At 53.2% G+C, this 25,197-nt stretch overlaps 1 protein-coding gene across 5 annotated transcripts in view; it reads right to left on the bottom strand.

Annotated features, from left to right (window-relative positions):
- NEGR1 (neuronal growth regulator 1) overlaps positions 1 to 25,197 on the bottom strand; it is a 171,975-nt gene that overhangs the window by 32,414 nt on the left and 114,364 nt on the right. For 2 of the 5 annotated variants that reach the window (XM_030953651.1, XM_030953652.1), the window contains exons 5-6: positions 11,270 to 11,390; positions 5,637 to 5,788 (exon numbers count right to left, since the gene is read on the bottom strand). The exons of 1 other annotated variant lie outside the window; for it this stretch is intronic. In XM_030953651.1, the coding sequence (XP_030809511.1) occupies positions 5,637 to 5,788; positions 11,270 to 11,390 (273 nt within the window). The remainder of the gene's footprint in view (positions 1 to 5,636; positions 5,789 to 11,269; positions 11,391 to 25,197) is intronic. 2 more of the 5 variants (XM_030953653.1, XM_030953654.1) reach the window with 1 other exon arrangement.

Here is a 25,197-nt window from a genome sequence, read left to right as displayed (position 1 = left end):
TCTCCCCTTTCTGAGCCTCCTCCCTCCCTCCTCCCCAAGTTTTGAGGCCAAGCTGAAGTTTGTGTTCCAGACTGTAAAATAAATCTATATCATTATTTATAGTGCTATTTATAGCACTTCTTGTCTTCATCCCATTTGTTACACAAGGTATTCTTTGGATTTTCAATTTTTTTCGTTTACTTTGACGTTTTGTGCTCTGAGAAGAAACTCGAGGTACAGCAAGCTCTGCCCATGGGTGTTTCTCACCCTGAGGGGGCACAGGCAGGGGATTAAATGTTTTAACCATTGTTTGGAGCACACTCTCATGGACAAGGGGGACTCTGGGGTGTGTGCAGGGCCAGGAGCTGGGTCAGTGATCACCGTGGGTCCCTCCCCACCCAGGGTATTCCAGGATTTTATGATAATTAACTGACACTTGAGATGAAGATTTGGCCATGCTTCAACCCCTCTGATTTAACCAGGTGGGCAAGAAGAGGGGTCTGAACCCCGTGAGCTGTGGGTAACTGCAACATTTGTGCATACAAACACAAATGGAACAAACCAGAGCATTGGGAGCAACTTCAGCAAAAAGCCACAGCAAAGACCCTGGGGCTTGTCATTGATTTTTGTTTGATTTTTCCCTGATCCACTGCCAGGCCTTTAAATTTCTGCTACATGTCAAGGAGAAACTTGTGTTCCTGGCCTTGCTCAAACGGGTTATTTCTGCCTCATCCCATCTCAGTCACTTATTGTCATATAATTCATAATAAAGCTCAAGCTGGAAAATGGATTTAGAGAAAATTCCTTCATAACTCTCGGTAATTGTTACCTGGAGCAGCATTTGGCACCCATATGGAAGGAGCTCAAACCCAACGTTTAACAGAATTGTTATGAGTTACACAAATGGGGGATCTGGCCATTTATCTCATTCTCTGGAATATATGAATGCAAGGTGCAGAGTTCCAGCAATGTGCTCTGGAACAGCCCTGCCAGGGCAGGGGGCTCTGGCTCAGCTGAGCCGCTGGCCCAGGGGACAGGGGAGGGCAGGGAGGTTTTCCTGGCTGGCAATGCCAGAATCTGGGAATTCTGGGGCTGGCTGGGAGCTCTCAGAGCTCTTTTCCTTTGGGAACAGCAGCCCTTTACACAGTGTTTGCAATTTCCTGGAGTGGGTTTCAGACCTATTCCCTGTCCATCACCCCTTGGAGGAGGGAGGGAGAGGCCCAGCAGGGGCTGGGGGAGCTCAGGGCAGCACCCAGGGAGGGATGAAGGGACAATGAGCTGCAGGGCACCGCTTCTCTGCACAGTGCTGGCTCCTGGAGACATTGGGCTGGATCCAAAGCTTGCTAAATCAATATCTGTCCTCTGACTGACTGCAGCAGGCTTTCAGCAGGCTCCTAATGAGAACAGGAATTTTCATTTAAGCTTATAAATATATATATACCTACAGACATTTTTTCTATTATATTTTCTGATGCAGACCAGCCCTCCTGGCTGAGACAGAACTATGCAAATTGAAATTTGATTTGCTTTCCAGGCTGGTATTTGAGAGATAAAATAGCAAAATCTTTCTTAGGTAATTGGACAACAGCAGAAACTGTGGACACAAAGGGAATTTCCCTGGAGAGTGCATTTCTCTCCAGAAATGTCAGATTTGGTGGGCCAGGCAAAGCTGTGCAGCTAAAACTGAGCAGAACCTGACACAGACCCAAAGGCACTGAGATGGGATTTCTCAGTCAATAAAACAGAACTGCTGAGTTCAGGGATGAACGCTGTGAGCAGGGCAGTGCCAGCACATTAATTAATTAATGAATGAAGCCTGGGTAAACTCCTGACGAGGCTGCCCGCACCCAGGCCGGGATGCAGGGACAGATGCCACGGGGGATGCAGGGCAGGGCTGGCAGAGGAGCGCAGAGGGACACTGTGGGCACAGCCACCTCAGGGCACTGCCCTGCCCCGCCTGTGCCCACAGCCCAGCCCTGCCAGAGCCAGCACACCCCTGGGCTGCCCTGCAGGGCACAGCCCCTGCCTGGGGGCTCAGAGACCCTGCCACGAAGCCCAAGACACCTGTGCCTTTGATTTCAACCCATGGAAACAATTGCCAACTTTGTGTGAAGATTTGCAAGCCACAGGAGTTTAAGCAGAATGATAGTTTGTCATGAGATAGAAAAGTGGAATTTGAGGGTTTTAGAATGGGGGTTCAGAAGCCAAGATGGAGGGATTTGGGCATGCCTTGTCCTTCCTCTTTCTTCTTCTCAACCTCCATCTTCTGAGTGATTGTCACCCTGGTTTTTGAAGATTTTCTAAGCCTTCTGATGTTTACATTCTTGTAACAAACTTTCTCACACGCTTTCTGTAAATAACTCATTGGTTTGCATTCTTTTATGGAGGAGAAGAAATCTGATGGGCTGCTGGTTTGTCCAGTGTCATTGGAGAGGTGGCACTGTCACCCTCCAATCCAGGGTCACTTTTGGAAATCTATAAATGCTGGAGTCAGAAAATAAATTTCTCTTTTTACCCTGAGAACAGTGGCGTGTGCTCGTGTTGTTTGCTGTCCTGTAGTGACAGGTGATGGTGGCACTTTTGGATTGGTTTGGAGTAGAAGCTCACTGTCTAACATAGGTGACAGGTATTGGGGAGTTATTGTAAATAAAGTACACGGAGTTTTTAGTATAAAAAGACAACCCCACCTCTGAGGTGGTCAGTGTGGCACGGACCAGCTTGCTGGACAGACCTCAGCAGGTCAGGAAAAGAATGTCATAGATAACAGAGAATAAACAACCTTGGAAACCACAGCCAGAGAGTCCTGACTCCTTCTTCGATCTCAGGGCTGGGAAAGAGACTCTCTAACACAAACCCCGAGAGCTCCCCTCCTTCCTGGCAAACCCTGCTCCTCTCCCTTCTCCCCCCGGGCTGCACAGGCTGGAACAGCCAGGAAAACCCGCAGGAAAGGTGCCAGAGGAGGAAGAAGCAGGGCTGTGAGGTGCCCACAGTGCGGAGGCTCTCTGGTCACAGGCAGCGAGTGCAACGCCTGCCAGGAGCGGGGACAGCAGCAGGGCTGTGCCCTCAGGTCCCTCCATTCAGCCTGGAAAAGGCCTCCCAGACCTCATTCCACGGCTGAGGAGATCTCTGGAGCCCCCAGAGCTCTGGTCCTGGTTGCCAGGTGTGGCAGAGCAGCAGCCCTGCAGGAATGGCCGTGGGGACAGTGCTGGGCTGTGGGTCAGCAGAGGGGTCACAGCAGGGCCCTTCCCTCTGCAGGGACCCTGAGCCAGCCCCAGGGCTCTGGTGCCTCTGGGGAGCTCTGAGGGCCATGTACACCGTTACTCTGGGGGAGAACACTCCTGTTATTTATGTCTCTGACACGCAGCCCCTGCACTGGGAGCGTTAATGCACGAGTTCAGTCAGGGATCTCCTGCAGAGACAAGCACACGAGGCAAGCAGCACATGGAAATGGAGGGCATGCTCTGGTGCCTCCGCAGGGCGGACACAAGATTCCAAACGTGTGCCACCAACCAGGCAGGTGCTGGCTCAGGGAAGTCCTCCTGCGATGAAATCAGCGCAGAAAATATCACCACATCCCTCTCACAAGGCTCCTTCTCCTTCCCAATGTCACTCCTGACCTCGTGGGCAGCTTCTCACTATTATTTACGGGTTTTCCTAGTTACTGGCAGTATGTCCAAGGATTCTGTGTGAACCTGGACACCGGCAACACCTCTGGATCACAGAACCAGCCATGTAAAAAGCAATTTCTCTGGCAGCTGTTAGGAAAGGGCAAGGGTGCTTCCTGTGGACTGCCAGGTTTTGTGAAGAACCTCAGGCTGTGTGACCCCAGCGCAGCCCCAGGCCCTGAAATAGGGCAGCAGTTCTGTTCCAGCCCTGCTCAGTAGCCAATGGAGCTCCCCTGAGCCCCACATTCGGTTCCTGAGCGCTGCAGGCGGGCGGGCAGAGCTCGCAGCTCCCTGCACGTACCTGAACCAGCACATACGGCCACTCTCCCTGCCAGCAAAGTGAAATGCAAGAGCTTCGCAGCACAACCAAGGATTAAGGAGTCCACACTTGACAAGCTGCTACCCTGAGAATTATTGTTACCTTTTGTTTTTGTCGTTTTTTTTAAAGGGATAATGCTTCTAGATAATATTAATGTAAATTATAAGCAGAGGAAACACTTCACCAAATGATCCTCATTCCCAACCAAAACCCAGATCACCACCTTTAGGACAGCTCTCCTTGCTTGGAGAGCTGGATTAAAACAATCACAGAATAAAAGAAGACATTTAAGCTTGCTCTCTGAGTCAGACCTCTGAGCCAACATCCCCCCATTTCCCTCCCGAGGTCAGGAGCAGACCCAGATTTCCAGAATTTTCTCTCAGACCATTCTGCTCCCCACCTCCCCTTTCTTTCATGATGGAGAACATCTATTTTTATGATTTGTACCAATGCACTTGGTACTTCTATGACATTTTCAACCTCTGCCTCTCAAAGTGCTTTGTAAGGGTGGCTACAAGGCACCTTACAATTTAAGATGGAAAAAATCCTGGCAGCAGCTCAGAGACAGATTCAGCTCTGCTCTGTTCAAATGAAGCCAGACCTTCCTTCTACCTGCTCTGAATTGCAAATACACCAAATTCCAGCTCCTTCTGGCTTAATATTCCTTTGTTTTCACTTGCATTTTCTGTTTAAAATAAGCATAATGTCGTTCCCGCTTTGGTAATGATCCCTGAAATATTAAATAAATGGCAGCAAAGGCTCCCTGTTATTTTGTGCCTGTTACATCTCTTCTGCAGGAATTCAGAGCTTCCTGACAACACTCATCGTATGGGGAGTAGGCTGAGGAGGAAATTTCATGGAAGGAAGGCAGTAATTGTGGGATTTGAGCAACTGAAACTCTACATTTCCACGCAGTGAGGAATGTCTTTACGTGTAGGATACACCCAGAGTTTTGTCTCTCTTTTATCACCATCAGAACAACAGAGCAGCACCAGAGCTGCGCCAGGAACACCTTTGGATCCAGCAGCAGATGGCTGAACACCCAGCAGCACTGAAATGCCACCAAGGCACAGCTAAAAATCCCTCCCCAACAGCACCTTGGGGCCCCTTTGGGCAGCCTCCACACCGAGCATCCAGCTTTTCCCCTCTCACACTGCTCGCTGTCTTCTCCAAGAGACTGCTCTGCTCTGCACCAGCCACTGCCGGGCCAGGTGGGACAGAGCCCTGGCACATCCCAGCTCTGCAGCTCAGGCTGCTCCTGGGAACGTGCTGGAAAATCTCTGCCCCTGGCTGGCAGTGCTCCCATAGGGACCTGGGGTTGGGAGCAGGAACCAGAACCACAGAACCACAGAACCACAGGAAGCTCTGCCTGTGCCCACTGTGCACCACCACGGCAGGGTGGGTTAGCTGGGATTGCTGGCACAGCCACAGCCCCTGATGCCCCAAAACACAGCACAGAGCCCAAGCACAGAGCCCAAGCACAGAGCCCAAGCACGGACCCCGACCCCAAGCACGGACCCCAAGCTCAGAATGCGCGGAACGCCGAGCCCCGACGGGCACGGGGGCATTTCCAGGTGCTCAGGGGGAACAAACACTCTGCTCCTCCTGGCTCTGGGACCCTTGGGGCCGGGAGGAAGCAACCAGAGCTCTGGCCACACGTCCCCGTTACTTACGGTTGAGAGGCAGGCTGGCATTGGTCGTCCCTAGCTTGTTGGCAGCGACACAAGTATAGTTGCCAAAGTGCTCTTCTGTCACATTGGTAACAGTAAGAAGGGATCTTGTACTATAATTTTTAATAGTGATTCCTTGTTGACCATTGATCAGTCTAGAAAGCAAAAAGAAAATGTCTATAACTCATATACCACAACCAAGATTTTTATTTATTTTTTTTATTTTTCACAGCTCTCTTGTCTTTCCTGGTTTTACAGGCAGCCCCGGGAGCACGGTGAGCTCTTTGTGACTGCTGAGCACAATTCCTGGCACTCTGGGGAGCCCTGGGCTGGGGGTGCTGAGGGGAACAGTGCTGCCTCAATGTCCTGCAGCTGAGAGAAGAGAAACAGCCACAGCCCTCCCTGCCTGGAGGAGCAGGGACAGAAACCCCTGGATGCAGAGCTTGGATTTTAAACTGGGCACAGCCAACTGGGAATTGAAATACCCTCCCTGGGGCAGAAAGGGGTCCTGGTAAGCCTTTCTAAGAGAGTCTTTGTCATTTCAAGGGGGTCTTTTCAGGCTCTGGAGTTTGTTGTGCGCTTTCACAGCTCTGGCTGGTGGCAGGGGAGGATTAGGAGCCAGGATTGTGACCGTGGTTTTGTTTATGGGGCTCTACAGCTGCAAATGAGCCTTGCAATTAGGGACAAAATGCTCCAGCAGCGCTGCTGAGGCAGCAGCCTGGGCAGGATCAGGTAATGAAGCAGAGAAAAAAGCCAAATCAGGACTCTTCTCACCCAGCTTTGAGCTTCCCACCCCAAATTCACAGGGAAAATGCAGGTGTGTGGACACTGCTCCCAAAGCCATGCCAGGAGCATTGCTGGGCACCAGGACAAAGCAGGAGAACCAAGTTAATGATGTTGTCCTAGGCAAAACACGTCTGATCAAACAAGGAGACGAGAAGGGGAACCGTGTTATTAAAAACTCGCCACAGTTATTACTCATAATTCCTTCCATTTCCCATAAGGAGCAGAGCTTTGGATTAGGAATGCAATTTTTCTCTGCTATATTGAAGGATATAATCATATATCCTGGGAATTAGTGCCATCTTCCACCGTTCTGTCTGAAAACCTTGGCAAATGTGTCACTAATTGCACTTGTGCAGGTTGTGGACTGAACACTGCTCATTGCTATGGGAGTGCCTCTCCTGCCATCAGAGCCCTGCAGGTGCTGCTCAGACAGGGATTTCTCCTCCCTGGGCAGGTTGTGTTGCTGTAAAGGAGCCTGCCCTTCCAGCCCAGGGCTGGGGAGAGGACGTGTCACACCCCATGGGCATGAAAACACAGAAAAATGGGATTGCAGCGCCTGCGTTGGGGTGAACGCTGCTCTTGGAAGAGTCACCTTTGGTCCAGAAAGAGAAAACTTGTGTGCCAGGTGGAAATTTGTCCCTTCAGCCTTTGCATGTGGATGTTCTCCTCTAACCCCACCAATGGCTGTCCCTGTGCTTCCTGCCTCTGCTGCAGAAAATTCCAGAAGAGTCCTTCACTCCCAAACGCCCCTGCTGTGCTGTTCCCATGCACAGGTGCCCAGAGCAGCATCCAGGGTGCCCCTGGATCCCAGGCCAGGCTGGACACTGGGGCTGGAGCAGCCTGGGATGGTGGGAGGTGTCCCTGCCATGGCAGGGGGGGCACTGGGGGGGTTTAGGGTCCTCTCCCACCCAGCCCAGTCTGGGATCCTGTGGTCTGCCCCAGCTGTTTCCAAGCCAGATCCCCACCTTTGGCCCATAGCCAGAGTGTGAGCTGCCCCATCTCCATTTCAGCTGTAAGGTTCACCTCCTTTTTCCCCCAGAAACAACGGAGTGTCGGGGTCTTTGCTGTCACCATGCCCTGTCCCAGGTGACATCTGCCTCCAAACAGGTGAGAGTGCCTGCCTGCTGTGACCTGGTGCCCCTCAGGCTGCCCAGGGGTGCCAGCTGGGGCCCTTCCCCTGTCACTGTCCCCACATCCCTTCCCTGCAGCCCTGCTGGCACGGGGCTGGCACTGGGGGCCCAGGGCTGGAACCCTGGAGCAAACAGGGCTGGGCAGGGATGCAGATGGATGAGCACACAGTTCCCAGAGCAGGGGCTGGCCAGGGCTGGAACCCTGGAGCACACGGGGCTGGGCAGGGATGGAGATGGATGAGCACACAGTTCCCAGAGCAGGGGCTGGCCAGGGCTGCCCAGGGGTGTCCGTGTGCAGCTGGAGGAGCAGGAACTGCTCCTGGGGAATTCTGTGCTCTGTGTATGGCTCGGCCACGCTCAGCACTGAGCTCACAGTTATCATTTATTGTGTAATCGTTTATTATATAAGCGTTTATTATATAATCATTTATTGCTGGGCCTCACCCAGTGACTGCCAGGCTGCAACAGCATCCTGAGGGGTGTACAACAGTGTTCTGGGGGTGTACAACAGCATTCTGAGGTGCAAAACAGTGTTCTGGGTGTGCACAACAGCACTCTGGGTGTGTGTACAGCAGTGTTCTGAGCGTGCACAACAGTGTTCTGGGTGTGTACAACAGCTCTCTGTGTGTGTACAGCAGTGTTCTGGGTGTGTACAACAGCACTCTGGGGGTGCACAACAGCACTGTGTGTGTACAACAGTGATCTGAGTGTGCACAACAGCACTCTGGGGTGCACAACAGCTCTCTGTGTGTGTACAGCAGCACTCTGTGTGTGTACAACAGTGATCTGGGTGCACAACAGCACTCTGTGTGTATACAACAGCACTCTGAGTGTGCACAACAGCACTCTGTGTGTGTACAACAGTGTTCTGAGTGTGCACAATAGCACTGGGTGTGTATAACAGCTCTCTGTGTGTGTACAACAGCACTCTGGGAGTGCACAGCAGCACTCTTTGTGTGTACAGCAGCATTCTGTGTGTGTACAACAGTGATCTGGGTTCACAACAGCTCTCTGTGTGTGTACAGCAGTGTTCTGGGTGTGTACAACAGCGTTCTGGGGTGCACAATATCACTCTGTGTGTGTATAACAGCTCTCTGTGTGTGTACAACAGTGTTCTGAGTGTGCACAACAGCACTCTGGATGTGTGCAGCTGCCCTGCACGCCCCTTCCCTCTGCTCTGTGCCCCTCACCCAGGGCAGAGCCAGCCCCTCCTCATCCCAGGATGGATCCCTGGCATCCCCAGCTCCCCCAGTGCCAGCCCCAGGCCCTGCTCTGCTGCCATCCCAGAATACCTGCGCCGTGCTGTAATTGATGAAGCCATGATAATGAGCTTTGTCATTTCAAATGTAAGTCTTGTTTGCTTTGAGAAGGGAAAGGGAATTAATACTTTAATATTTCATTTGGGTGACTTCTGGGCTTCTTCCCTGTGGCTGTTTAATGTCTGAGCTCTAATTTCTGCAAGCCCAGCACACAGCCTGGGAGCAGACTGGGCTCACAGCTGGCACAGTGAAGCCATTGTGCTCTGCACAGGGGATCCCCAACAACCTCCAAAGCCACACACACTTCTGACACCCATCCCTGGAAGTGGCCCTGGAGCCCCCTTGGAGCTCCCTGGCATAGAGGAAGGTGCCCCTGCCCATGGCAGGGGGCTGGAATGGCATAAACATCAAGATCCCCTCCAACCCAACCATGTGATGTTTCTAGGACAATTTTGAGATGATTTATTAACTTCTCCCCAAATTTTCTCCAGCTCTCCCCACCCTGTGCACCAGCACCTGTGGGAATTTACTGAACAGAGCTCCTGGGAAGTCAGTGATTAGCAGAATCAGCCCTCCCTGCCTCAAAGAGCAATAACTGTAACTCAGTGCAGTCTGTTACTGCCTCTGTGTTTAGCTTTAATGGGTATTTTATGATGAGGTGATCCCTGGAGCCCAGGAATGGTGCTTTTGGATTCACATCAATCTCAGTAACAACAATGCAATTTCCACCCCCAAAAGCCTTGTTTCAGACACTGCACACACACTTATGATTGCAGGGCTAACTCCCACTGCTAATTTATTGAACAATGCATCCAGATTTCTAAGAAAGAGGAGTCCCAGCCCAAGAGTATCTGACAAAAATGGGATCCTCTCTATTGTGTTAGCCGAGAATCCAGCAGGGAGCAAATTCAGCCGTGGAGCACAACTGCAGATTATCTGCAGGGTAATGGAGATGCTCCTGGGAGAGAGCTGAGCCTTCCCAGCTCTGCACCAAAGCAGGGCCTCAGCTGGCCATGGCTCATGCTGAGCTAGCCAAGGTCCATCCTGAGCTGGCCAGTGCTCACCCTGAGCTGGCCACCCATCATCCAGAGGCAGAGGGGAGACATTGGATCCAAAACCAGCAAAAGAAACCACCTCTGGGTATTTTCCCCTTTCCTGCAAGGGATGGGGCTCAGAGATCCCCAGCAAGAGCTCACAGGATGCCCTGAGCTGGAAGGGACCCCCGAGGATCACCAGAGCCCAGCTCCTGAAAGGATGGAGCACTAGGTTGAGCCCAGGGTTTGAGCAGCAAGAGCCAGCAGCACAGAGCTTTTCCTGCTGGGGTGAAACTCCCACCAGCACAGGAGCACAAGCACAGCCTGGGTGTCCTGAAATGCCCTGCTTGGCCTCTCCTGCTGCTGCCATGGCACTGGACGTGCTCAGCAGGGAGGAGTTTGGGCAGAGCTACACACAGAAAGGTGATCAGCATGCTGGGAGCTGCTAATTGAACCCGGAGTGCCAAAACCTGCTCTGAAATATTCCCTCAGAAGGGGCGTTTGTGCTGCAATGGCCCCGGGATGGGCACAGCACAACACAGCCACGAGCAGCCGTGGAAATGGGGTGCAGATGGATCTCACCAGCACAGGGAAACACTCCTGTCCTTACAGGAAAGATCAGCTGAAGAGAAGCTTCAGGACATGGTGGGATGCCATGGCTCAGCAGAGGGAGGAGGACAGCAGCTCGTGCTGCAGGAGGGGAGCAGCTGAGGAAGGAGCTGACAGATGGCTTTCTGTGAAAAAGGGTCATTAATATTCTCCTGCCAGCTCCCAGGTTTAATGGGATGTTCGAGCTGACAAACCCAGCACTTGGAGGCTGGGAAATTCCCGAAGCTTGCCAGCTCCAAGGGACAATATCCACCTGCCTCTGCAGCAGGGTGTGAGCCCAAGAGAAATGAGCTCCTGCAAAGGCCCAGAGCTGTAAAATGTCCTGCTGGAAAGCAAACCACCTCCCTGTTTAATGAGCTGCCTTGGGAACAAAGGGGCTCTGCAGAGATGCTGTTGCTGACCCAGAAGGGCCCACACAAACCCAGAACACAGGCCAGGTTTGAGGGTTCAGTGCTCCCCTGACCCCTTGGCTGCAGCGACCTGCAGGGCTCACCCCAGGGAGCACAACCAGGGCACCCCTCACTCTGCCTCAAAGCCTTGCCCTCAAAGGTGAGGAAGACAAATTAAACAGAAATCCTCTCTGCAGCTTTTCCCAGTGCTTTTCTGGCTGTCACCCTTCAAAGGCTGGAGCTCCTGCGGCTCCTTTGGATGTCAGGCTGTTGCCATTTCCCCTCTGCCACAACAGGAGCCACGGGGCAGCTCCAGCAGCTCCAAGCACCGCTGCTGGGGCCGGGAAGCTGCTGGAATGGGCACCCCGGGGCAGCCCCAGGCTGGCAGCAGCCCTGGCACATGAGGGTGGGCGAGCAGGGGCTACTTACTTCCTCTCTCCTCTGTACCACTCAAAGAGCGGGGCAGGCACTCCTGCACCTTCGCACCGGATCAGGCCGTTCCCTCCAAGCACCACACCGCTGGATTTAAGTTCCTGAATTGTGGGGACAACTGAAAAATAAGAATTGTGAAATAAACGGACATTGGCATCTGGATAGGCAGGTCACCCAACGCCGCTGCTCCTCTCGGCCCCTCCAGGGGCTTTGCTCCAGCTTGAGGCACGTTTCCATCCAGAGAGGGAAAACATCCCACACTGCACATCCTGCTGTGTGTGCCTGGTGTGGGAACCCACAGTGCACATCCCACAGTGCGCATCCCACACTGCACAACCTGCACTGGTGCACACTGCACATCCCACACTGCACATCCCACACTGCACATCCCACACTGCACGTCCCGCTCTGCACATCCCACGCTGCACATCCTGCTGTGTGTGCCTGGTGTGGGAACCCACACTGCACATCCCACACTGCACATCCCACACTGCACATCCCACACTGCACATCCACACTGCACATCCTGCTGTGTGTGCCTGGTGTGGGAACCCACAGTGCACATCCCACACTGCACATCCTGCTGTGTGTGCCTGGTGTGGGAACCCACACTGCACATCCCACACTGCACATCCTGCACTGGTGCACACTGCACATCCCACACTGCACATCCCACACTGCACATCCCACAGTGCACAACCTGCACTGATGCACACTGCACATCCCACACTGCACATCCCACAGTGCACATCCTGCACTGGTGCACACTGCACATCCCACTCTGCACATCCCACACTGCACAGCCTGCTGTGTGTGCCTGGTGTGGGAACCCACACTGCACATCCCACAGTGCGCATCCCACACTGCACAACCTGCACTGGTGCACACTGCACATCCCACACTGCACATCCCACACTGCACATCCCACACTGCACATCCCGCTCTGCACATCCCACGCTGCACATCCTGCTGTGTGTGCCTGGTGTGGGAACCCACACTGCACATCCCACACTGCACATCCCACACTGCACATCCCACACTGCACATCCTGCTGTGTGTGCCTGGTGTGGGAACCCACAGTGCACATCCCACACTGCACATCCTGCTGTGTGTGCCTGCGTGTGGGAACCCACACTGCACATCCCACACTGCACATCCTGCACTGGTGCACACTGCACATCCCACACTGCACATCCCACACTGCACATCCCACACTGCACATCCCACAGTGCACAACCTGCACTGATGCACACTGCACATCCCACACTGCACATCCCACAGTGCACATCCTGCACTGGTGCACACTGCACATCCCACTCTGCACATCCCACACTGCACAGCCTGCTGTGTGTGCCTGGTGTGGGAACCCACACTGCACATCCCACACTGCACATCCCACACTGCACATCCCACACTGCACATCCTGCTGTGTGTGCCTGGTGTGGGAACCCACACTGCACATCCCACACTGCACATCCCACACTGCACATCCTGCTGCGTGTGCCTGGTGTGGGAACCCACACTGCACATCCCACACTGCACATCCCACACTGCACATCCCACAGTGCACAACCTGCACTGATGCACACTGCACATCCCACACTGCACATCCCACTCTGCACATCCCACAGTGCACAGCCTGCTGTATGTGCCTGGTGTGGGAACCCGCACTGCACATCCCACACTGCACATCCCACAGTGCACATCCCACAGTGCACATCCCACTCTGCACATCCCACAGTGCACATCCCACAGTGCACATCCCACAGTGCACAACCTGCACTGATGCACACTGCACATCCCACACTGCACATCCCACACTGCACATCCCACACTGCACATCCCGCTCTGCACATCCCACGCTGCACATCCCACTCTGCACATCCCGCTCTGCACATCCCACACTGCACATCCCACGCTGCACATGCCACGCTGCACATGCCACTCTGCACATCCCACACTGCACATCCTGCACTGGTGCACACTGCACATCCCACACTGCACATTCCACACTGCACACTCCGTGTGCCCGGTGTGGAAACCCAGCTGAGACGCAGAGAGACACAATGCAGTCCTGCAAAAAGCTGCTTTTCAGTCCCCCAACACAGCCCACGGCCAGCGGCACTCTTTAATTAGCGATCAGTGTTTAAATCCTGAGCACTGGGAAAGGCGCAGGAGCCCCCGGCACTGGGGGACCCTGTCACTGCGAGGGTGTGGCAGGTCCCTGATCTCCTGCATCAGCTGCACACACCCCCAAACCTCTGAGATCTCAGACTAAAGGAGTAAACCTCCAAAACGATGAGCCAATCACAAATATCAGAGAAAAGTGACTTTCCCATCATTCCACCACGTGTGGAGTTGCTTCAGTAAGTGCATTTTGTCTTTTTAAATAGTAAACACTGTAAATAGTAATAAACTTTTTGAGCTTAGAACTACAGACACAAATAAAGATGAAAAGCAATTGTCAGGTTTTCCAGTTGCCAGCAGAAGGGACCGCCAGCTGAAAATAAAACACAGCAAATTCCTCAGGAAAGAGATTATCAAAGGCAACAACTGCCTCCTCCCGGAACTTTTTACGTTCTCTGGTTTTAAACAATAATTTATGTGCATCATCAAAACGCTGTAAAAACCAAACCACATAACTTATAAATAAAAATCTGTTTATTTTTTCCCGAGCAGCTCTCCAGATGTTGCTTTAAGGTGTTTATGGGCCCGTGGAGCTCTGCGTGCCTCGCTCTGCTCCCCTCACATTGTGTGGTGCTGCTCCCCCAGCCCGGATCCAGGAGCTCCTCAGGAGCCCTGGCTGAACCACCCGAGTGCTGAAGGGTCCTGGGACCACCCCAGCCGAGCCTGGCCCTGCCAGCAGCTCTCAGAAAAGCTGGGAAGAAGCCCGGGAGGTGCTGGCTTGGGCTGTGGCCAGGATGGAGCTTGGTGGTGGCCACAGGAAGCACCTTCAGCCCCAGAGCAGCAGCGCTGAGTGACCCCCACCCATCCCCACCTCCTCACTGAAGCACAGGGAATTTTTGAGAGGCTATTTCCACACCTGGAAACAGGTGCACACCGGGTTTTCCCTGAGTGTGGATTGATTATGGATCGGTGCAGCTATCTCAGCTCTGTAGCTGAGCTTTGCTGTAATTACAGTAAACGGATTTGTTACCCCACCAAATCGCTTTGTAAATCTGAAACACTCAACGACTGAGCGCTGCTAAGCCCTTGTGCAGCCTTATCTCTGCATCCCTGTCCTTTGCACTGCCTTCTGCATTGCCAAATCCTGTGTGGATCATCCCAGACCCTTCTGAGGGATTTTCTTTGTGTGCTTTACCCTGGCAGTGCCCCACACCCAGCTCTGCACAGCCCCACGTGCCCAAATCCAGGGCAAGCCGTGCCTTTGCCAGTCCCTGGGCAGTGGTCAATGGCACAGGTGGGGATGTTTCCTGCGAGCCTGCAGGGCAGTGACAGCCAGTGCCCCCTCCCAGCAGGGCTCTGTCCCACTCTGCAGGAAGGGAATGTGCTGGGGGCACAGCTGCCATGGCCAGGCACAGCAAACACAGCGCTCAGCACAACCCCTGATTTTAGCTAAACTGGGAGAGGGAGTTTCACCTGGGGCTAAAGCAGAGCTGCTGCTCCCTCTGCCATCCTCCCTCAGTCAGCCTCTCAGACAGGCACACTCAGCCCTTGCCTCCAGCTTCCTCATCCAATGATTACAGCACCAATCCATAAATCCGTTAGCTTTCACCCGGAAACATCAATGATTGAAAGGGACAATACACGTATAAGCAATTTGCGTGACTCCTTCATAATCTGCATAAGAAAAAATACAGATTGTTTTTGTGACTCCATAAAAACAACAGGGACACGTGAAACATTCCCACTCCTTCCCCCAGGCTGTGTCAAGGATGTGACCACTGGAAGAGCAAGTAAGAAATGAGTGAAGGCCTGAGTCACGTCCCAAGCCCCTGTTCCTAAGAGGCACCACCTTGCTGCTTCCCCCTGGGCCTGCTCACCTTCTCCCTGCTGTTTTGGGGATATTTTTGTCTTGCTTGGCTGGCTGTTTTACACAAAGGCAGAACATCCCTGACAATGTGTTTCAGGATGAGCTGGTGCATAATACCCTGCAGCTTACTGCTGCTTCATGGGCAGCTGGGATGGGGATGCCAGCTGCATCCCAGCTCCAAATAACAATTCCAGGCTCTGCTGCTGGCTTGGAAACTACTGGAAAACTTCTGAGGAGGAAATTTTCTCAGATCTCCCTTTGAGGAGGATTTCAGCTCCTGTTTGTTCAGAACAAGAATGGAAATCAATGTTCCCTGCTCCAGGAAATCCCTGGTTAGTACAGGCACGGAAACACAAAGCGGAGATTGTTGGAGCCACCATCTCCTGGATTTATCACTGTCAGCTTATTTTATGGCTTGTACTCTAAAGACAAACTGTGGGATGCAGCTGTGCTCCTGGAGCACTAATTAAGGAGCCAGAAATCCATCAGCCCTGGAAGCCTGAGCAGCTGCAGGTGAGATCCCACACCCCAGACCTGCTGCTCACGCTGCCCAGGGCTGCCCTGCAACGGGGAGCGACAACACCAGGGAGCAGAAATGTGGTTAAAGAGAAGCTGAGGCCGAAGGGAGGAGTGGGACCTGTGAGACTCCAGCTCCAGCCCTCCCTCAAATCCCACTTGAGCTTCCCCATGGCAGGTGCGAGGGGAGGGATTCCTGCTGAGCAGCCCAGCACCAACAGCAATAAACACCAGCGAGGAAATAACACCTTGGCTCAAAATGGGCAGCAGGAGGAGGGAGAGAGGCTGGGAGGGGGAGGCTGAGGGAGGCTGCAGGAGGAGGGAAGGGGTGCCAGCCCCCCACAGCTCCCAGGGCAGCGTTATCCAGACAAATCAACGGCCGAGCGAGACACCGCAATAAAACCTAACAGGGATCTTAACAAGAAAACCTGGCGTAAAACGAATAATTTAAAATGCATTTGTCATCTCTGGGTCTGCTAAATAACAGTTAGATAAAATGATAGAGGGAAAATGCGATTATCTGCGTCTGTCGGCAGCGCTGGCTCCTGTGACTCAGATCCGGAGGTTTCTGTCCCCACAGTGGCTCCTTGTTCAATCCCCTCCCGTGGCTCATCCCTGCCGAGCAGGGCACTTCAAACAAAGCCTAATTCCTGCCTTGGAAACGAGTTACAGGAACTGCTCGGTAGCAATTTCCCCGCGGGCTGTGAGTGCCTTGCTGGGAAAGGCTTTTGGGGGGGGGCTGGAGCCACGCGGGAGCGCTCCCCATGTCCTGCACGTCTGTCCCCTGGGACACAGGGACAGCTGGCCCTGGCCACCTCACATTTACTGTCCCCAAAAGCACAGATCTGTGCGTCCCACAGCAGGGGCTGGGCAGAAGGGTGGCGGGGTCTCGGGAGGTTGCAGTTTGCTGCAGCTCCTGGACACGTGCACAGTCTCTGTTTGGCCCGCACGTTCGGAGATGAGTCGGAGCTCTTCAGATCTCAGTCTCAGAGTTGTTTAATGTATCTTATCTATAAAAATATTTCTCCTGCCCTGCCGAGGTCAGTCCAGCAGGACAGTTCCAGGCACTCTGCCTGCCCCCGGAGCAGTGTTATATCTTTATACTACAAACTATGTATAACATATTTATAATTATAAATTTTCCAATACCTATCACCTATGTTAAACAGTGAGCTTCTACTCTAAAGCAATCCCAAAGTGCCAGCATCACAGCAGCAGATGGAGGTAGAGAAGAAGAAGAAGAAAGGCTGGACATCCCCAAGTCCCTCCATCTTGTCCCCAAAACTCTTATTCCAAAAACCCCAAAATCTACTTTTTCACCCAGTGATAATTTTATTATTACACTGCCTAAACTTCTGTGGCCTTCAGGTCTTCATACAAAGCTGGCAATTTGCTCCACGGGTCATAATCAAGGGTGGGGTGAGATGGGCTTTAGGGTCTCTCCCAACCCAAACCAGTCCCTGGTTCTCACTCTGCATCTCCCCAATACCTTCGCATGGAAACCCAAACTTAACCCCGGAGGTTCTGCTCAAAACCAGCCCAAAGACCTGCTGGACCTGCTCCCCATCCCAACTATCTCCATGATGCTTCCAAGTGCCTAAAGGAAGAGTTAGACCCATGGCATTCCCGGGCACAGGGAATGCTCCAGCTCCAGCTCCAGCAGGTTTCCTCTTTTAACATTTTAATGAGCTTCGGGACTTTTAGGCACATTAGTTATGTTGCCCTAATTACTCATTATAATTCTAATGTGCATTTTATATTTAATTACAATGCTTATAAAGATTTGGTATGGACAGTAAATTATTATAACTAGCATGTGCATAATGATTACGAGCTGAATTTATTAACTTTTACATGAGCATTCAGGGCTGGAAACTTCCAATTTCACCTTTGTGAGCCCCCATATTGTCTGATTAAACCAACATTTCTGTGGCATTAATTGTAAATGTCAAGGAAAAAAAAAGATCTTTTATTTTCCCTGTTTTCATCAGCTTTTAATTTGGCATCCTAATGCCATCTTTTGTTAGTGAAATTGCTTTCCAGGGTGTTAAGATAAAAAATTCCAGGTAAGAGAGCAGGTTTTCTGAGATGTGTTTTGTGCTCAGAAGAACAGATATCAGCGATATTCAAATATATTCTTTTCTGTATATGCACCCTCCGAGTGTTTTACCAACGCAGTAACAAGCCAGACAGTGTTACTTGTACTTTAAATAATTAAGATGGGCTTTCGACACTCTGGATTATTTAATTTTTCTAATTTATTCAGCGCAGCAGCCCTCCCTCTCCCCAGATTAATGGAGTGGTTTCATAATGGCTCCTCCTGTCAGAACCTTCTCTGCCGTGCAGAAACATTTGAGAGACACGACTGGAGCAACCACTGGGCTCAGCAAGTTGCAGGCTGATGTATTCCAGCTTTTCTCCATGACTTAGCAGCATCTGGACTCACTGCCATCCTGACACGCACATTTCCATAAATTGCACATGCAAACACAGGAGATGGGGGTAAGAATTCAGTTCTGGATGGAGCACAGGGTCTCTTTTGAGCTTTTCACTGAATCCCAGGATGGTTTGGGTTGGGAGGGACCCCAAATCCCACCCATTCCCACCCATGCCATGGCAGGGATACCTCCCACTGTCCAGCCTGGCCTTGAGCACTGCAGGGATCCAGGGGCAGCCACAGCTGCTCTGGGAATCCCATCCCAGCCAGGAATCCCTTCCCATATCCCCAATATCCCATCTAAATGTGCCACTTTCCCACTCAGGCCTTCCCTTTACTAACCCTGCACTTTCAGGGTGGATTAATTGAACAATGGTGCCATCCTCTCATGGATTAATTGAACAGTGGTGCCATCCCCGCGGGAGAGAGCAGCCTCAGGCATTCCCTGCTGGGATCATCTGGGATGTCACTGGGATGTCACATCTCCCTCAGTCCAGCTCATGGATAGCACTGGATCCCCCAAATCCCTGCCTGCTGTGCCATTTCTGGGTTTGGACAGGAAATCTCTCTGAGGTGCTGAGCACAAAGCTTATAACCCACGGGTGATTGGTATGTGGGTGGAAAACATCAAAATCAGCGGCACAAAATAATACTTAATAAATCATAGGCTGCCAGAGAGGAACTCCGGACAATCTGTTTTACAGGTGTTTCAGGCATGAAAAAAACAAGAGGAAAGAACTTAATGAAGCCTCCCAAAAAGCAGCAGAGCAAACAAAGACCTAGAGGGAGCTGCAGAAGAAAAGGCAAATTGGAAGATGTTCTTTGTGTCTCTGTCCATTGGGGGCTATCTCACTGCTGCATCTCTTTAATCCCTTTATTTTCCAGCAAAGCGCTTTTCTGCCCACCTCCCCTCTAAGGCAGCCCTGTAAATGCAGTTTGATCCCCCACTAAAGGAGCTGCTCTAGCATGGAACACAAACCCCTTCCTTGAGCAGCACCCAAGGGGCGCAGCTCCAGCTGGCCCTGTTCATGTCCCTGCACTGGGATCTGTTAGCCCTGCCCTGTGTCCCTGCACTGGGATCTGTTAGCCCTGCCCTGTGTCCCTGCACTGGGATCTGTTAGCCCTGCCTGTTCCCTGCCGCTGCCCTGTGTCCCTGCTCTGGGATCTGTTAGCCCTGCTCTGTGTCCCTGCACTGGAATCTGTTAGCCCTGCCTGGGATCTGTTAGCCCTGCCCTGTGTCCCTGCACTGGGATCTGTTAGCCCTGTTCTGGGATCTGTTAGCCCTGCTCTGTGTCCCTGCACTGGGATCTGTTATGCCCTGTTCTGGGATCTGTTAGCCCTGCTCTGTGTCCCTGCACTGGGATCTGTTAGCCCTGCCCTGTGTCCCTGCTCTGGGATCTGTTAGCCCTGCCCTGTGTCCCTGCACTGGGATCTGTTAGCCCTGTTCTGGGATCTGTTAGCCCTGCCCTGTGTCCCTGCACTGGGATCTGTTAGCCCTGCCCTGTGTCCCTGCTCTGGGATCTGTTAGCCCTGCCCTGTGTCCCTGCACTGGGATCTGTTAGCCCTGCTCTGTGTCCCTGCACTGGGATCTGTTAGCCCTGTTCTGGATCTGTTAGTGTCTGTGTCCCTGTACTGGGATCTGTTAGCCCTGTTTCTGGGATCTGTTAGCCCTGCCCTGTGTCCCGCCATACCTGCTCTGTGTTCCTGCACTGGGATCTGTTAGCCCTGCCCTGTGTCCCTGCTCTGGGATCTGTTAGCCCTGCCCTGTGTCCCTGCACTGGGATCTGTTAGCCCTGCTCTGTGTCCCTGCAGGGGGATCTGGGATCAAACAGGGTTGGGAGCACTGCACACCAGAGCCAGGCTGGGCTGGAGCAGCCCCAGACCCCAGGGCAGGGCAGGGTCTCCACTCTCAGCTGGGCCAGGGGGGTTTAGGGTGGATTTTGGGACAGGTTCATCCCCAGAGGGTGCTGGCACTGCCCAGATCCCCAGGGAATGGGCACAGCCCTGAGGCTGCCAGAGCAGCTCCAGGAGGGTTTGGACAGCCAGGGATGCCCAGGTGGGATTTGGGGTGTCTGAGCAGGCAGGAGCTGGATCCATGATCCTGTGGGTCCCTCCCAGGCCAGGACATTCCCAGTTCTGTGGTTCTGCCCCAGCTGCCAGGACCCTCCTCCCTCTGCCCCATCCAGGGCAGCTCCTGCCCCAGGGGATGCTCCAGTGCAGTGGGGCTGGCAGGGACCAACGAGCCTCAGCAGCCCAGAGTGGCACTGAGGGACAGGGACAGGACAGTGCCACACAGCTGTGCCAGCCTGCAGGGAGAGCTGGCCCTGAGCCTGGCTGGGAACCCACAGCAGGCTTTGCCTCTGCTGCTTCCCTCCCTCCCTCCCTCCCTCCAGGGAAGGCACAAGCAATGGACTTCAGTGGATTCCAGGAATTACTAAGTAGATCTTTTGGCAGCAAAGTTGGGAAGAAGATGAACTACAGCAAGCTGGTGGCTTTCCAAGGAAAGAAAGTTGGGAAGGAAGGAGCCAAGTCCCTGGGGGTAGGTGGGGAATGCAGGAATGCAGGCAGAGCCCTGCTGCAGTCCCACAGCAGCAGGGAGGGCAGGCAGGAGACACTGAGGGCAGGGACAAACCACCCAGGGGCACCTTCCTGGGATAGGGACCCTGCTGGGATCCTCCTGTGCAGTGCCCAGCCCCAAACACCCATCTGGGGCCTGGCTGTGACCCCCAAACCCAGCACAGCCACCAGCACACACCTGAGCCCACGCTGCAGCTCCCTGATGGATTCATTGCCCTCACCTGGGGCCACAGCTAGCCAGGGGCTGCCAGAGGTGCCCCACACGCTGGTTACCTACAGCAAACCTGCTGGTGCAGGGCCAGGCACCCCTGGGTGCAGCGGGAGCACCCCAGGCTCGGGGCACAGAGGGAATTTGGCCCAGCAGAGCTGCAGGAGGGGAATTCCTGGGATGCAGCGCTCAGTGTGCAGCACAGCAGGGAGGAGGAATCAGCTCCAGCCCCGCTCTGCCACGGGCCAGGCTGGCAGCAATCAGCCAGAACCGCAGCAAAGCAGATCTGGGGATGGTGAGACAGAGCTGGAAGAGTTTGCTTGAGGGAGATGTCAAGGTGCTCTCGCTCTGGTTTCATTTCAGAGGCTGACAGCGTGAGTGCTGACACCTGGACAGCAGCACCTGCTGAGCCCTCAGGTCCTGCCCTTCCCCTCCCAGGGTGGGAATCTTGTGGCCTCAGGTGCTGGGATAATTAAGCACCAGCCCAACTTTCTTCACTCCTTTCTGTGGATAAACACGTTGTGTTTAAACTGAAATCCATTACTCAACGCAAAGGGGGAAATCAGAAATCCCACCCTCGTTAGCTCCCAGCAGTGATGGAGCCCCAGACCCACACCGAGCTACAAAAGCAGGGAAAGGGCTGCTCTGGGGTTTGGGTAGGAGCTCAGAGGGCAGAGGCAGAGCTGTTCTGCAGCACAGGGCTCCCATCCAGCTCGCTGAGATTGGATCCCCAGGCAGCCAGGTGAGCCCGGCGCTGCTGCCGAGGCCAGCACTCATTACTGCTGATAATAAATGCAAGCATAAGTCACAGTTAGCACTGAACAGATTGTTTGGGGTTGCAAAGACAGCAGCTGTCACAGCTTGACAGCTTTCTTGTTAGTGAATCAGCTTTCCTGACAGTCTTTTTGATTGAAAACCCCTGTTCCCTGACAGAGTGCTGGAGATGATGTACATATGTAGCTCATGAAGAATGAGAGGGAGCCATGAAAGGTCTCGAAGCTCTTGCTCTGTATTAAGAAGAAGCGCACTTTGCACAAAGGGAGGGATGGGCTGCACCCCCAGCTCTGCTGGCAGATGTGAGCTGAGGGAAGGGCCCAGCTCTGCTGGGAGGTGACAGGCACGGCCAGAGCCACGGCCTCAGCCACGGCCTCAGGGGCTCTGCTGAGAGCAGCAAAGCTTCCACTCTGCGAAGAGTCTGTGCAATGAAAAACAAAACTGAAATTTGAAAATGGAACTGGAAAAACCCCCTGGGTGTGGCTCTGGCAGGGCTTGGCCACCTGGGAGAGAGCAGAGCTGGGCTCCAGGAGCACGCCAGGCTGCCCAGCCTGTCCCAGGGCATGGCTTCGTGTCCTTGGGCAGCAAAGGATGTCACCTGTTCCAGGGATGTCACCCATTCCAAGGATTGTCACCTGTTCCTGGGATTGTCACCCGCTCCTGGGATGTCACCCATTCCTGGGATTGTCACCCATTCTAGGGATTGTCACCCGTTCCTGGGATTGTCACCCGTTCAAGGGATGTCACCCGTTCCCGGGATTGTCACCTTGCTTCTGGATTCGCCCATTCAAGGGATGTCACCCGTTCGGGATTCCCATTCAGGTTGTCACCATTCAAGGATTGTCACCCATTCCCAGGACTGTCACCTGTTCTAAGGATGTCACCTGTTCAAGCATTCACCTGTCCTGGGATGTCACCCATTCAAGGGATGTCACCCGTTCCAGGGATGTCACCCGTTCCAAGAATTGTCACCCGTTCCAAGCATGTCACCCATTCCCAGGATTGTCACCCCAGGACTGTCACCCGTTCCTCAGGGGGGACAGCAGATGCCCAGCACACGCCTGGGTGCAGAGCTGGCCTCACCTGGGAGCTCCGTGCTCAGGAAATTGCTGCCTTAGGACCAAGCCCTGACCTCTCCCTTGCCCAGGGCCCTCCTGGCACGGATCCACGCGGTGCAGGAGCAGCAGAACACGTGCGTGTGACACATCCCCCATTTCCCAGAGCTCTGTCCCAAATGGAAATGGAGCATTCTGAAGGAGTTTTCCCAAGTGAACTGAACTCGGCCAGTCCAGCAGCGACTCCCACAACCAGGAACCAGAGCCAGGGGCTCTGTGATGGTCCTGGCCCTGCCTGGGGCACCACTCTCCATCACAGAGCCTGGGCTTTGAGGTGCAGAAAAGGCCACTCCAGCCTCAAAACACTTTGTTTTTATCTGAGGAGAGCAGAAGAGAAGCAGCTCCATGGATTCTGGTGCCTGAGGAGTGATGCTGGGAGCTTTTCCTCTCTTTTGCATCCACAGCACAGCTTTCTTTTAAACCACAAAAGCGAGAGGGGACTTCTCAAAGCTCCTGTAGCTCCCATCTGCTGCCTCCAACACACCTTTGCCACCACAGCAGGTACTTGAACCCCAGCAAAAACCAGGTTGTAATAATGTCATTACAGCACATTCCTAGTGCAGAACCATTTCAAACTGCAATTACTGGGATAAAAAACACATGAAAAATAAAATATCAAGGGATGGAGAGTTGCACTAGGCTGATACTGCCCAGACCTGGCTGTTTGTGGCCCCAGGTGGTGTTCTCAGACCCCTCTGACCATCACCTCAAAGGCTCTGCAAGGGACAGGAGCCCTCAGCCTGGCCCCACAGCAGCCAGGCACAATGCAATCACAGGCAGAAATATTGCTCTGCAGTCTGTTGACTATTAGGAAATATTTTAAGTAATTGTTTTTTGTTGAAGAGTGATCTGGGCAGGGGAACACTCCTGGAAGCTGGAGAGCTCTCCATTAATTTTGGCTCTAGCCCGGAGTCTAACACAGCCCTGCTCCAAATTGCTGCTTCCAACGCAGCAGCTCTTTAGAGATGACTCATTTCCATTAAAGCCTCAATTTCCAGAGCTGCATTCTCACTGGTGATTAAAGCGGCATCACCTGGAGGCCGGGGCTGGCAGAGGGAGAGGCACCTGCAGCAGGCAGGGCTGGCTGCCAGGGAGCTCCTGCTCAGCCCCTGGACCCCAGCACCTCTGGGATGGGGGAGCCGCACACAGAGCCTCACGGGGCCAAAGCCCTGGAGGGGAGCAGTGTCACACACATCTTCTATGGAAAACCCTTTCCTTGGGAGCTTCCTTCTGAGAAGCTGAGAGGCCTCAGGAACAAAATGTAACCAATGGTTATCTGCTGCTGTGGAATGCAACAGGTGCATCTGTGATTGGTCTCATGTGGTTGTTTCTAATTAATGGCCAATCACAGTCCAGCTGGCTCGGACAGAGAGCCCGAGCCACAAGTCTTTGTTATCGTTCCTTCTTTTTCTATTCTTAGCCGGCCTTCTGATGAAATTCTTTCTTCTATTCTTTTAGTATAGTTTTAATGTAATATATACCATAAAATAATAAATCAGCCTTGTGAACCATGGAGTCAGATCCTCGTCTCTTCCCTCAACCTGAGACCCCTGTGAACACGGTGACAGGAGCACATTCCTGCTGCCCCCAGGTGGGACAAGAGAGGCTCCGGCACACTCGGATGTACAGAGGTGTCCAGAGCCTCACTGGAACCTTCCTTTGGCTTTAAAGCGACAGCAAGAGCAGGGCAGCAGATAAAACCTCCTAAAAACCCTTCTGTGCATTGTCCTGCCCACAGATCCAGGGGCTGGTGCCGCAGTTTCACCACAATGGCCTGAAAACTTCACAAGGTGTCTTTATAAAAACCAGCAATACATTGGTTACAGTATTTCCCACCCATTTTGGGGCAGTGTCTCATGGCTGCTCTCCCAGAATCAGGTGGGCAATGATTCCAACGTCACAGAGTCCCAGCTGTGCCCCATCCCCACCCTGTCCCCAGCCCAGAGCTCTGAGTGCACTCCAGGGATGGGCACTGCAAACCTCTGCCAAGGCCTGAGCCCCCTTTCCATGGGAAGCATTCCCTGATACCCAAACCTCCCCTGCCCCAGCTGCCTTTGCAGCGTTCCACATTTCCCAGACTCTGCACTGCATTGGTGCACAGCTCTGAACTCCACAGAAATGTCAGCAGCTCTCCTCCCAGCTCAGTCCCACAGAGCAATCCTTTTCCTCTCCTCAGGCACACAGAACAATCCTTTTCCTCTCCTCAGGCACACAGAACAATCCTTTTCCTCTCCTCAGGCACACAGAACAATCCTTTTCCAGCCCAGAACCAAGGACAGCATTACAGCTTCAGCCCAAAGAGTG

Source organism: Camarhynchus parvulus, chromosome 8 (genome assembly GCF_901933205.1).
Source record: "Camarhynchus parvulus chromosome 8, STF_HiC, whole genome shotgun sequence".
In the NCBI taxonomy this organism is placed as follows: domain Eukaryota; kingdom Metazoa; phylum Chordata; class Aves; order Passeriformes; family Thraupidae; genus Camarhynchus; species Camarhynchus parvulus.
This window is presented reverse-complemented; position numbering and strand designations above follow the sequence as displayed.